The sequence below is a fragment of the Glycine soja genome, chromosome 6, assembly GCF_004193775.1.
Source record: "Glycine soja cultivar W05 chromosome 6, ASM419377v2, whole genome shotgun sequence".
NCBI classification, from domain to species: domain Eukaryota; kingdom Viridiplantae; phylum Streptophyta; class Magnoliopsida; order Fabales; family Fabaceae; genus Glycine; species Glycine soja.
This window is the reverse complement of record NC_041007.1, coordinates 21,927,903-21,942,427: the sequence shown is the minus strand read 5'-3', so window position 1 is coordinate 21,942,427 and position 14,525 is coordinate 21,927,903. Positions and strand designations below refer to the sequence as shown.

Sequence of the window (14,525 nt, the reverse complement as noted above, 5' to 3'; positions counted from 1 at the left end):
TAATATTATTTTTTATAGGTAGTAGTAGGTAGATGTGTTTAAAAAAAAAGTAGATAATATTAGGTAGGTGTGTTTAATTTGTCATAATTATGTATAATGTAAAAATAAATTAATTTTATTTTTTATAAAAAAATTGTAGATAGTATTAGATAAGTGTGTTTATAAAATACTATGTGTTTAATTTTTGATACATATATCTAGTGTTAAAAAAAACATTTGTGTTAAAATTTTCGTAATGTTATTTGTTATAAAAGAAATTATAGATAGTATTAGGTAGGTGCGTTAAAAAATTATTTGTTTTTAAATTTTCGTAATTATTTCTAGTGTAAAAATAAATTAATGTTATTTGTTATAAAAAAATATAGATAATATTAGGTTATGTCCGTTTAAAAAATACTATGTGTTTTTAAATTTTTGAACTTATTTCTAGTGTAAAAATAAATTAATGTCATTTGTTATAAAAAAATTGTTGATAGTATTAGGTAGGTGCGTTTAAAAAATATGTGTATAATTTTTTGTAGTTATTTCTAATATAAAAATAATTCAATCTTATTTGTCATAAAAAAATTATAGATAGTATTAGGTTATGTGCGTTTAAAAAATACTATGTGTTTTTAATTTTTTGTACTTATTTGTAGTGTAAAAATAAATTAATGTCATTTGTTATAAAAAAAATTATCGATAGTATAAGGTAGGTGAGTTTAAAAAAATATTATCTATATGTAATCTTTCATAATTATTTTTAGTGTAAAATTTGAATGAAATTTTTTGTCAAGTTATAAATTTTTAGAATTTTTAATATTAATACTAATTTTAATTGAAATGTTGAAATTGCAATCCTTAGTGTATTTTGACAAGCCTTAGGACTAGAATTTGGTATTAATATTATCTTTATTTAAATATATTTGAATATGAATAAGTAGGAAGACATTTTTCTTCAGAGGACAAGATTAATTTTTTAAACTAAATACATAATTTTTGTGGTGCAGTATTAATGACTTCTTCATCATGTTCGTCAAATATTTCAATTAATTATGGTCCTATTGATGGTGACGTATTGTGGATGCAAGATAAGTATGTTTCACAGCATACTTGGAATGGGGAAAGAAGATAGAAAACTACATATTAGATGAGTTGTCCCCACATATCAAGGTCAAGAAGAAATACCAGAAGAGATTATTCCTCTACCTTGTCAATCTGGTTTTTACTGGACTATGAAGATGAGAGATTTAAAAATAAATGCGGCATGAATCACTACATTGATTGAAAGATGGAGGCCGGAAACACATACTTTTCACATGAGATGCGGAGAGTGTACTATTACTCTTCAAGATGTCTCTGTTTTATTAGGTCTCCATGTGGATGGGTCACAGTTAATTGGTCCAACAAACCTTAGTTGGGCTGATTTATGTGAAGAATTGTTAGGAGTCAGACCAGAAGAAGGTGAACTTCAAGGCAATATGATTAAATTAAGTTGGTTGGCTCACCATTTTCTAGATTTAAATAACCATGTCGGTAATTTAAAATAGGTAGAAAGGTTTACCCGTGCATGGATCCTTCGATTCATTGGAGGCGTCTTATTTATTGACAAAAGCAGTAACAAAGTTTCTGTAAGATACCTTCAATTTAGAGAGTGCAACACGTATGCATATGGATCTGTTGTACTTAGTTATTTATATAGAGAGATATACAACGCCACCAATTATAAAACTAAATCAATTGGAGGTATGTACATCTTAATACAAATGTGGGCATGAGAACGATGTACAACTCTGACTCCAAGAAGGACTCCTCCCATAATAGAAAACAAACCACTTGGACACAGGTTAGTTGTTTAAAAAATTAGATTTGATTTTAAAATAATTAATAATATAAGTTATGTTAATTTATGATTTTTTAAGGTGGCTGCGACGGGAAAATCAACATATTGTTAATGATGATTTGATACTTTTTCGTCGCAAACTAGATATTATGAAACAACATGAGGTAAAAACATTTAAATTTATTGGTTAAATAACAATTTGAAATTTCATATTTCATTTAAATTAATCAAAATTGGAATTATCTGTAGTTTGTCTGGGAGCCACTAATTTGTTTCCAAGTCATTGAGTGGCACCAACCCGATAAAGCCTTACTATATGTGGATTTCACCAAAACTGTTATCGGTAGGTTGCGACAATCCTTCAATACCTTATTTACACATTCTGAGAGGTTGGTCGTCATGTGACCATATCTACGTCCTTCTTTATCATAATCCATGCTCCATTTTTCCTTTGAAATGTGATCAATCCATGTAGCTATGACTGGACTCAACTGACAAAACTTTTCTAAATTTTGATCAAATGTATGTTTGCAAGGAGTGTAGGCTGCATCAGAAGGTTTTGTTAGCAACAACAATTTGAAGTATATATGATACATCAATTAACATCATATTATAAATTAAATCTTACCCAATTTCTTCAACATTTCTTTTTGTTTGGCATTGTTGAATTTGCGATTGAAATTGCTTGCTATGTGTCAGATGCAGTAAACATGATAAGCGTGGGGAGTTTTCCAACCAAGATGTTCGTTAGCAACAGCATACTTTATACTCACGTGACGATCAAATATGAGACAAATACCATTTTTATTCGTCACGTGTTCACGCAAGTGTGCCAAAAACCATGACCACGCTGTTAACGTTTCACCTTCGACTATGGCAAATGCTAGAGGAAGAACACCACCATTTCCTTCTTGTGATGTGGCCATCAACAGAGTCCCATGGTATTTCTCGTATAAATGTGTGTCGTCAATTTGTATGATTGACTTACAATAATTAAAAGCCTTTTTACATTGACCGAAAGTCCAAAATACTCTATCAAACTGACGGTATTCACGATTCACCGTGTTGCCAACAATAAAATCGTCATGTAATATTTGAAAATAGGATCCAGGAGAGTGATTTTGCATGTGTTTTAGCCACGACGAAAGATTCGCATATGACTCTTCCCAATTGTCATATTCAATTGCAATCGCTTTTTGTTTCGTCATCCATGCTTTTTTGTACGAAACCTTATAGGGAAATGCACTGTTTATCCTTTCTTGAATCAAAGAAACTTTTATTGATGGATCTTCTCTAATCATGTTTGTTAATAAAATAAAAAAAATTTAAATAACCAAAAAACGAAAAAGTAGGATAATATGAACATAAAATACATACCTACTACATAAGTGACAATGAAACCTAAATCAAGCTTCTCATGATCTTGTGTCATACTCATATTCAGACATGTGTGTGGTCCACCCCATTGTGTCACTTTTCATGAATCGGTTTTTTTAGATAAAATTGCCCTCATATAAAATGGGCAAGGACACTCTGCGCTTTTATTTAGGCAACAAACGATATATTTGTGCGATTTGGTTTCAAGAACTTTAAAACTTTGATGCACCTTTATAACATATTGTTTGAGTGCATTTTTTAAAGCATCTTTACTATCAAAATTCATACCAACATATAATTCTTACCCAACATTAAAAGTAGATGGCATTTCCAAACCGCAAATGTCCTCCTCACCAGGATGACTCCAATTGATATTGTTATAATGGAAAGCATCATTCCAAAATGGATTTTGAATTCCATCTACACCAAATATGTAACAAAATAAAATTCATGTCAATTTCAGCAAAATTTTTATTTATCATTAAATACAAATGTTATAAAATGATTAATGTATTCAACTCTTTTTAAAATTTAATTAAATATACCTTCTTTTGGTTGAACAATTGTAACTGGTTGAACCATGTCGGCGACTTCATCATCTGTATTAGATATACCATCGACACTATCATCTTCATCTAAAGTGTCTTCAATGTATGAATTAGACACAAGATAATCATCATCATCTTCATCTTCATCCTCATGTAAATTGCTTACATTTCTTGGCAGTTCCAACTCATTATTAGATAAATTATTTCCACATGATCTAACAGAATTTGCAGAATGAAACACAGAACACGCAGAACCACCAGCAACATACTTCTCTATGTATAATTCTAAAACTGACATTTGTTCTTGTTGCCGAAAACTTTCGATCATAGTTTCAACATCTTCATCATCACAAATTTGTAATGTAATATATTTTCATGAAACTAAAAATCTGCAACTTATACAAGAAATAATTTCATTATTTGCTAACCTTACCTTTTCTCCTATTTTTTTTCCAAAGCATTATAACTCATTCCACGATTAATTTGAATTTCTTTTTTACTACCTTCAAATATTATATCATCATTCTCTTCAAATACCCTTCCATTGAAATATAAGACTGCTATAACAGAATTCATCTTATACCAAAATATACCTACAAAAAAATTATAAATAATTAATCATACTAACAAAAATTCAACTTCGAAGCAATTTTAATAACTTCAAAATTAAATACTCTAAATCTAAAAAATAATACACTACAAATTATAAGTTAATTCTAAAAAATATATATATAAATGATGTGAGCATTTAAAAAAAATTACCACCTATATTAAAATGGGAGACATACCAAAAAATAACAAATCTTTAATTAAATAATCTAAATCTAATAAATACTACAGAATAAAATTTCATCCTAAATAAAAATTATAAATGATGTCATCATTTTAAAATGAAAGATACCATAAAATGAGAGACATATCAAAAAAATAATAAAACTTCATCTCGGAGCAATTTTAATAACTTTAAAATTAAATATTCTAAATCTACAAAATAATATGATAGAAAACTTAATTCTAACAAATAATTTGTAAATCATATGACGATTTAAAACTAACAGGTACAACTAATACCAATATTAAAATGTGTGACATACGAAAATTGACAAAATATTAACTGGTATCAATTTTAATCCCTTAAAAATTAAATAATCTAAATCTAAAAAATACTTAATATTAAATCTTAATTCTAAAAAAAATTATAAATGATCTCTAAAATTTAAAAATAAAGATAGCACGTATATTAAAATGACAAAATGTGAGAAATTTAAAAATAAAGATAGCACAAAACATACCTAAAAAAAATAACAACAGTTGAAGTTGAAGGTAGACCAATATCCAAAATAAATTTTACCCAACTTAGATAGAAACACACGACTAAGCTATTGCATTTTCCTCTCTAACTTTCTCATATATATATATATATATATATATATATATATATATATATATATATAAAAGGGGTATTTCGCCAACCATATTGGCATAACCCATGCTGATGCTGGTGTCCAAGTGGGGTGCATGGGGTGAATGCATGCATGCATGGTTTCTCGCCAGTGCTGGTGGCGTAACTCACATGCATGTATTTCGCAAGTCGTGCTGGCGTAATTCTTTGGGATAACTCGCTACAACTGATGGCGGGATAACGGTTCCACCAACAGAAATGACAAACCCCCTCCAAAAAAATTCTTTCAAAACAGACCCTTTGGGATAAATTATTTGTAAAAGGATCCCGCTTACGCCATTTTGCCTTTGGTGTGAAACAAAAATAGATGGGAAGGCTTTTGATTGATGAAAGGAGTTGTTAAAAAAATTAAAGTATGACAAATGAAAGGGGAACCATCAGAGATGGTTATGTGTTTCGGACTCTATTCTAAAGAGAGTAATCAGTCATGATAGCATGGGCCTTGAAAGACCCAAATACTTGGCTTATGAATTAAATATCTTAAATATTATCTTTTTATTATATTATTTAGTTATATTTTCTGTTCCCTAAAATGTAAGATGTTTACACATGTATGATTGTCATTCATTAGATTTCCTATTTAATACATGGTTTGCAATTTAATGAGCAGTGAAATCAAAATTTTATTTTATTCTCTTTAGCTTTTTTATTTGTAGCTCTAATGGTATTTCTTAAGAGTAGTGGTAGAGTAGAATTAGCACTCTATCAATTGGTGCTTTCACATGCTTACTCTCCTCCCCAACCCATCTTCACAATCATGGACGACCTTCACCTCCATAACATCACCGCTAAGCTAACAAACCTCCACACTCTAGCTGGATAATTTTCAAGACCACCATCTCCATGTTCTCACCAAAAAGTTGGCTGCCTTCCAAACACAACCTGACAACACCATCAATTGTAGCAATTACAATATTCCAAGCTTCAATCCACTATGGACTCGCACTATGAATTCTTGATGTCAGGCATGATACGGTTGCTAGAGAAGCTTGAGTCTCTCTCTGGAAAATCACACCCACGCCCACACGATCATTTCATTAATCATCTCTCACAAACACACCTTCAAACGTCACATAGTTTTCCACTGATCCCATATCCTTGCCAACAAATCACTACAATAATACACCATCATCAACCCACCTACCACCCGCAACTTCCAAAACACCCGCCTGCCCCATCTAAACTTTTTGATTGCCAAAACACCCTTTTACCCTGATCACAATCACCCATAGCTACAGTAAAGTTCGTGACCAAAATGGAAGCAAAGACAAAGCCAGTAACAATGCAAATCTAGATGGAAGGCGACAAGAAACCTCGTACCCTTTTCACGCATCCAATCTTCCAGGTGCAACCTACATTTTTGGGTGTTCAACAAACCGCTTTTATGAAAAATGGTTATTCAACTCATTTGCACCATCAACATCGTCGTTGTCCCCCGTGAACACTTCCACGATGTCACCATCGTCACCATTGTCCTTTGCGATGCCGTCATCATTCTCTGTGTCGCTGTCATCGTCTTTGTACTGTTTCTCGTCTCCATGGAAGCCACATTTTCTATTTGGGCAACTGCCATGGCCACTGCAACGTTCTGTGATGATGTCGCGACCTACCTCTCTAGCTCCTTCTCAAACAGCGGATGCCAAATCCGAAACCACACCCCAAAGATTTATTTTCTTCCCATCTGCACCGTTTGATTCAAACTTTTTCACTAATCATTATTCTCAATCATCCACGTGTAATCCCATTAGTGGCATACCCCAATTCCCTTGGATTCTTTCAAACTTTTTCTAAATTCCATAGTACGTTGAAGGTGAATTTTAGTCCAATAATTTATAGGTTTCTTTGATTTCTTTCTCACTTTTTAGTTTTAAAAAGTGTTTTTTTTTTCTTTTGCTTTCTGGGGGCCTTAAAGACTGTTTTTTAAACTAACTTCGTGCTTCTCAAAAATAAAATTCAGAATATATATGTGTTCAAATTTGTTTCCAAAGCAAACAAAAATTCTCAATTATATTTCTTCATATTTTTATATTTTGAAAATATTGTATGATTTTTTTATCGTTAAAACTATAAAAACAATGAAAATTTAAAATGACAAAGTTAATATCAATTTATTCTCTCTTTTATCTCTTATAACTTATATTCATTTAAAGAAAAAAAATGTTTTACGGGATAAAATTAAATACTTTATGGGGAAAAAAATAAATGTTATATATATACATCTAAAAAAAATCTTGTGATAACATTCACCCCACACCAAGAACAAATTATATATAGTATAGAATATAGATTTACCATAATAAGAGCCACAAATATTCCAAGCTAAGTGGTTGACAACCCAGACAATACCTGAAATTCCTGACTACACCCTCTCTCCAACGTGTTGCTGAATTGTAAAGAGAATTTTCTATGTGGCTCCAAAAAATTGCATCACACGCCCAGGCACTGAGTCATAAGTAAAAATACACGCTCTCCATGAGGTTTGCATGTGCCAAAACGAGTCTAACACCTTCCCTTAAGGGAAGCTTCCTCCTATTCTCCTATATAAACAAGTCCATAACAACTCAACTCACACCACTCACTAGTAGCATCTTATAACTTCCACTTATTGTTCTTTTCCAACCCCTATTCAATATCAAGTCGACCAAGCTATATGGCATCCATGTCCAAGGCCATGACCCCAGAAATCAAGAAGCATGCATGTGACAAGAAAGACGGTGTTTCGTATCATTATGATCCCACAGCTTGCGCCGAAGGAGATGATTATAACGGGAATATAAATTATGTTTTTGCATATATGGAAGGTGATGACGATGATGATGGTGGTTATGATTATGCTCCCGCAGCATAAATTGGGTTTGCTGAGTAGTCACCTAGTATATACAAAGTAACAAAATGTCTACTCCAAACTTTAATTTTGGGGTTCCTAGTTCATTGAAAGACCCCAAGTTTTGTTCACAAAGACAAGTAATGGTGACCAATTTTATTTTGCTGTGGACTAATTTATGTCATGCACCCTAATTTACTCTATAATTTTTGCAATAGTAATTGAGCTCACTGCTTAATTATCTTATTCACAAATACTATCAAGACTTTATCATTAAGTACTAGTTCAATTTACTTTCTTTTTTTTCCTTATTATTTATCTTCAATTTGATTGTTAGGAAATTCTCTATGTTATAAACCAAGACCACTCGGTAGTAGGTCATAAAAGGGTCTCATTCTAAAAAGACAACCAAAGACAAAAAATTATGGGTCATAAACCAAGACCACTTAGTAGTGCACGTGTCATTTGAAGACAATTTTGTCTATCATATCTGCTAATTTGACCATCTAATTCAAGGTAAGCCATAAGACAAAATAATGGATATTGTGCATAAAGTTAAGACAACAAAGGATAAAAAATGAATATCATATAAGAGAAAAAAGAGACAAGACCAAAATGCACAACATGATATTTGATTGGCTCAATGGCTCTACATGAGAAAATATTTTTGTAGAGCCAATTGAAGCCTCTTTCTTAGTATCAAATGTACCAAGCCCCACACGATGATGTTTTCCTTCATGGGAAGAGAGTCTTAGCGTTTGGATTCCAATTTGGAATCATTATCTCTAAGACACATTGCTTGGGATCATTTGATACTTCATTGTCTTCTTCTTGAAAAATCTATAGCATCGGGATCCATGCATATTATTTGGACTTTCTTCCAACACTTTCTTCTTTCTTGGATCCTACCTTTTCTTTTTCCACTACTAAAAAAATTATTTTTTATAACGCGGTTTTGACGATGGTTGTCATAGACCAATCTTAGAAAATATGTCAGTGACATTTTTGTAAATATTGAGATTCAAAACAAAGACGGTTTTGTTTACCCGTCTTCAAATGAGTTGTTCGATAACGATTATTTACAAAATCGTCTTAGAATATTTTTCAGTATTTTTAATTAAATAAACACATAAGCGCACCTGTTGGAAACCCTAGCTAAAATGCATCCTCACACTCCTCGACTTCCCTTCTTCAAACCCCCTTTCAATTTCAGATAACCCTCTTTGCACAACGATTCTCAGACTCTGAGCTCTCTCGTCGGTGGTGGTCAGAGAAGGAAAATAGTCGCAAACAAAGGAGAAAAAGACCCCATTGACAAGCGGCACATCGTTTGGAGCTCTTTCTACTACCAACAAGGATCGCGGCAGGATGCATGGCGTCTATGGAACACCACGTTCTCGAACTCGGCAACCCCGATCTCTGAGAAAATGCTCTCCATGAACTCTCAAGGTAGTACTTATCTTCCGTCATTTTCCCACTCTCGTCATTTCAAGGCTCACACGGTTAATATTTTATATATTTTAGGAGTTATTTCAAGATCTTTGACCTTTGTTGCCCACCACTCACTAGGATTTTTTTCTTCTTCCAGGAAATAGTTTCAATATTCCCTGTTATTTCACCTCCAAACCTTACTCCAGCACAATCAACTCGAGTGTGCAATGCTCTTGCTCTTTTTCAGGTGAGAATTGATATGACCTTGTCCTATTAAGTTTTATATCATGTGTTCAACATATAGACACTTTCAATTTGCCACAAATATTATTTTAACTCTGAAAATCAATTGGTTTGGAGATGAGTCCAGTCCATGGTTCTAAATTGCTGCTCCAATACAGTTCTATTGTGGCTAGGTGGCAGCAGATGCGTTGCGAAATTTTGTGTGATTGAAATTCACACTGCAATTGCGGATTGTTGCGGTTGCGGACAGCACTGCAACAACAATATTTCAGTTACAATTTAGAACCGTGGTCCAGTTACATATACTTTGTCGGGTCTTTTTTTCCTTTTTCCTCTGCTGCATAGTAGTCACTAAAGGCATAGAAGAACAAAGGTAGGCTCGAGTGTGAATTCTAGCATGTTATATTGATTTGTGTAATTGGGAGCACCCTTAGACCATGGATATCGTGTTATCTCATTAATTGCGTCTTTTAGAAACTACTTAGTAGTATGGTTTTAATTTTTTAGTAATTATGTATGGAACGGGGGATGCAGTGTTACATGTGTATAATTTGATTGTAGTATGGAATGTCAATTCTGCAATGAAGATAGTTGCAATAGAATTCAAGACAATTCTGCATGGTCTTCAAGGTATGGAATGTCATCATTTGATTGTAGTATGTGTTTGAATTAGATTATTTTGTACTTCAAAAAACTTATAATCAAAAGCTCCTTGGAAGAGTTTTAGGAGGGGAAAAAAGTTGATTACGAGGGTTAGGGATAGATGTCTTACTGTCTCTTATTAGTTTCTTCTAATTTTGTTCCATCTTGTGCAAGTCTTAAATGCATTATTGTACTCTCGTGCTTGTGGTGTTTGTTAGTTGAGGCTTAATTAACATTAAATAATTACATGTATGCACAAATCTTTAACTATTTAAAAAGTTGGGGCTATATTGTAAGTCCAAACTAATGAAGATACACTGAGGTGGAATCTGCAGAAGTTTACTTCATGAATTTTCATTGCCTACAAGTTTTAGTTGGTGTAATTTCCCTATGAGTAGCTGGAGCCTTGAAAATTTATGGCTGCTGCAAAAAAATTTATAATTTTAGATGAGTGTTAAGTTGTACATTTTGTAGGAGAGACTAGCAATGTTTGGCTCAGTTTCTTTTTTTTTTTTGTTTCCCTTTTCCTTAAAAGAAGTTCCTCCAATTAGCCTTTTGTAGAAGACTCTTTTTTGTGACTTGCTATATAAAAAATAAAGCTACTTTTAAGTTTTAGGGCTTCATGGAAATTGTATTTTCTCTTGTATGTATTGATTTTTACTTTTCGCTGGTCTAAAATTGGGTCTGTGTTATGTTGCCATAATAAGAACAATTTTATTCCACTGCTCTTGACTAAATACCTTACTTTGTGTGGTGGATGATTGCATATCACCTCTATTATTTTGCTTAGTGGTTTTAGTGTTGGAAATCTAGTCGTGAGGGAAGTTTTAAATTAATGATTTGTCATCATTGGATGAAATTTGACAAGTTCATAATCGTTTTTCGAATTACTTTTCCAAGATTGTTTTGTCAGCCTTTTCATTTTCTAAAGATTTTTGAATTATTACATTTGCCTTGGAACCTCAATAATTTTTTAAGGTCTTTTGGCATTTTTCTTTTACATTTGCAAATTTCAAATTCAACTATTAATTCGGACCGTCATTTTTTTCTTCTTGTTGGAAGCTTAGTTTTTTTCCTATTAGTTTGGACCTACCCCATTTTTTTTCTTCTTCTGGTACATAAATAGGACCAGCTTTGGTATACATAAAGCTCTGGCTTCATCACAATAGTACTCTGCTTTTGGCTTCCTCCCCTGGTTTGTTGAGTACTCTACTTACATCACAAGATTAAATGTATTTTAATACATATCCTTTTATTATCTGGTTTAATACATTGCATAGCTTTTACTATCTTTTCTAATATTGATTAGCATTTATTATTTGTTTTAATATTTGCATAGCATTTTTTATTTACTTAAATATTTTCATAGCATTCATTATTGGGTTTTAATGTTTTCATTTTATTATTGAATAATAATTTGCAAAATATTTTGAATAATTATATTGAATGTTTTTAAAAGTTTTGAAGACAACAAATATATATTTGTTTAATAATTTTTTTTAAAAAATATTAAAAAGATTTGTAGAATATATTTATTAAAAAGTTTTGTCTCAAAAAATACTTGTAATTCTTGAAAGAGAGAACAAAAAGGTACACCTCACATACCATCTAAAAGATAATTCGGTTTGATTGCTTCAATTGACAATCAGTATGCAATTATATAGGTAAGCTTTTTTTGTCTCCTTGGTTTGTTAGTGTATTATCTGAATCTAAGGTGTTAATTAGTTGTTTTCTCCTTGTTTTTATGCTTAATACTACATCAAGATTATTCTTTAAGCAAGCAACCAGTTGGCGACAACGTTCACCGAAGGATATTATAATCTCTGTTGCATCTGAGATGTCACAAGAGTTTGAAAGAAATTCTCAACTTCCTGTGCAGGTCAATATATGTTTTACTATTGACTATGTCGAGTCAGGGTCTTGCATTGGAGCTCATATTTAGTTTGTTTCAATATTTTTCCTACTTAAATTACAATTTGATCAGTTTAATTGTTTCTTATTTATCAGGTTTTAACTCTGAAGATCTAACTTTGACTTTGTTATTTCTATGACTTTGTTAAAACTAACACTGATTAATTTAAAACCATGCATTGGCCACATCAGATGTATTCCATCTCAATCCACAGCCACCATTAAGCTTGAGCTACTTCCATTGGCAGCATACAAGTTTTGATGAGGAGAAACATAACAAAAAAACAAGCTAAGTTGCAAGAAATTATGGAAATGCTTTGTTTTCCTCCTATTAGCTCTTTTGTTATACTCTCATCACCTGATATATTTTTCATATATAGAAAATGTTAACATGTAATGAATGTGTGATACTTAAATTCATATCCTTAAAATTTAGAAAGAAAACAAAAAGACAAATAAGTTTTAAGCAAGGGACAACTATATTGACAAGCTTTATATTACTATACTATGTATTTTTCTAGTGTGTAAATTCCTTGATTAGAATTAGTTCATATTCATAGAATTTGAGGTGGAGAAGATATATATTCAAGGCATGCACGTACCTTATGAGTAGCATATGGTACATACAAAGATATCATAGACTTAACTATGATTAATCATCTAGTCTCATATATTTGCAAGTAATTAATTAATTACCAAGTAACTAAATAAGATGTACTAGTTTGCTTGATAGTTGATTGATAACCTTCCTTGTAGGTACGTAGGTTCGTTTTTATGCTTTTGGGTCATGTCATTCCTTACATTATCTCTGGGCTTATGGCAGGGAAAGGAACCCAGTGGATTTCAACAAGCTGGACACAATTAGGCACCAGTTTAAAGGAAGCAGCTCAAGGTAAAAAACCTAATGATGACAATAAGTGATTATTATTATTATTATTATTATTATTATTATTATTATATCAGCAGGCACATACATAATACTTTGTTGTCTTTATATGATACATTAGGCACATACATAACTCAGTTGGAAAACAATACCATCCAGTGGAAACAGGGGAAAAGGTGAAAGGCCAAGAAATGTAATATGCTTACTATTATTACCTTTTTAGAATTACAGCTATAGCAGAAACCTTCTGAGCAAGTAATGGTGGAGGAGACTGCAATAGCGCCAAAAGTTAAAAATACAAGCAACTAAATAATTACTGAAACCATATTTAGTTTTCTAGATTTCACTTAAAAATTAACAAACAGTAGTATAAGATTGAGATGTCCTATCTGAAAATTCAAGTTTAAATATCTAGATTTACAGAGATGACACTCAAATTTATCTATCTTGCGTGGCAAATTCTACATGCAAAGGTGAGTTTGGCACGCATCTTGTGAAAATTCAAAGTGCAAGTTATATTTATCTGTGGATGTAACTGTAAGTATTGTACATCACCCAACTCCAAGCGTGTCAAAAGTGTACATCATCCAATATTTTGGTCAGACAAATTTCTGCCAAGGGACAACATTAAAAAAGTTTGCAGATTTATATACTACAACAATTGAGTTGTCCACAATACTATATTTTAATTATTTAATTTTCATCGAGAAAGTAAATGCAATTAAATACTAATATTTGATGGCATTATTATTAAATTAATATCGAAGTAATTTCAGGTTGTGATAAATAGATTGAAAAAATAATTGTATAATCCTTTTGTTATTTTGAAAGAAGAATAATCATAGTTATGAGACTGAAATAGACATTCCTTGTTTGTATTGGATACATGGCAGCCCTATACTATAAACTGCGCCAAAGTAATATTCTTAGATCAAAGGTCACAATCAAGGACATGCAAAGATCCTGCCAACTCTTGCTTCACTTGTGACAGGATTCTTCAGGAGCCATTTCATTTTTGTTCTCTATCATGCAACGTTTTTCATCCCATTTCTCACTCTTGATTTCTTTCTTTCTTTCTTTCTTCTTTTGCTCTTAATCTTACTTAAATTAGTGGTCAAAATGTAAATTATACTTGTGTTAACAAAATTGACTTGAGTAAAAGCTTTCAATGTCCCACCATTTGTAGGCCTTTTGAGCTAAGTGTCGATTTTTGGCGATAGCCTTGACCTAGGAAGGAAATTTCCAACCTTAGGAAGAGAGGACAGGAAAATTTTCCAAGAGAAACTTCTCTTACCTTGGGTTAGAGATGTGCAAAACAAAAAAAAAAAAGAGGAAAAAAAGAAAAGGAAAAGGAAAGAAAGAAAAGAAAAAAGAAAAAG

The 14,525-nt window shown here is 31.8% G+C and overlaps 1 protein-coding gene across 3 annotated transcripts; it reads left to right on the top strand.

Moving 5' to 3' along the window:
* The first annotated feature begins 9,143 nt into the window (after window positions 1-9,143).
* LOC114416699 lies at window positions 9,144-13,822 on the top strand. 3 transcript variants are annotated; one of them, XR_003667555.1, is made up of 6 exons: window positions 9,144-9,482; window positions 9,622-9,711; window positions 10,269-10,337; window positions 12,114-12,228; window positions 12,453-13,152; window positions 13,227-13,238. XR_003667555.1 is itself a non-coding variant. In XM_028381671.1 (5 exons), exons 1-5 carry the CDS (start codon window positions 9,461-9,463, stop codon window positions 13,324-13,326), a joined length of 309 nt encoding a protein of 102 aa, XP_028237472.1. In that variant the 5' UTR covers window positions 9,147-9,460; the 3' UTR covers window positions 13,327-13,822. The 3 variants fall into 3 exon arrangements, 1 of the variants encoding a protein (XP_028237472.1); XR_003667554.1 differs by lacking the exon at window positions 13,227-13,238 and adding an exon at window positions 13,268-13,822 and having other exon boundaries at window positions 9,146-9,482; XM_028381671.1 differs by lacking the exons at window positions 12,114-12,228; window positions 13,227-13,238 and adding an exon at window positions 13,268-13,822 and having other exon boundaries at window positions 9,147-9,482; window positions 13,084-13,152.
* The last annotated feature ends 703 nt before the right edge of the window (window positions 13,823-14,525 follow it).

What these genes read in the sequence shown, in the direction of transcription:
- LOC114416699 (XM_028381671.1), top strand. Translation starts at nt 9,461, where the DNA reads ATGCTCTCCATGAACTCTCAAG. An exon ending in GCTCTCCATGAACTCTCAAG is followed by an intron (nt 9,483 to 9,621) that starts GTAGTACTTATC and finishes TTCTTCTTCCAG; the next exon opens with GAAATAGTTTCAATATTCCC. An exon ending in TTTAAAGGAAGCAGCTCAAG is followed by an intron (nt 13,153 to 13,267) that starts GTAAAAAACCTA and finishes ATGATACATTAG; the next exon opens with GCACATACATAACTCAGTTG.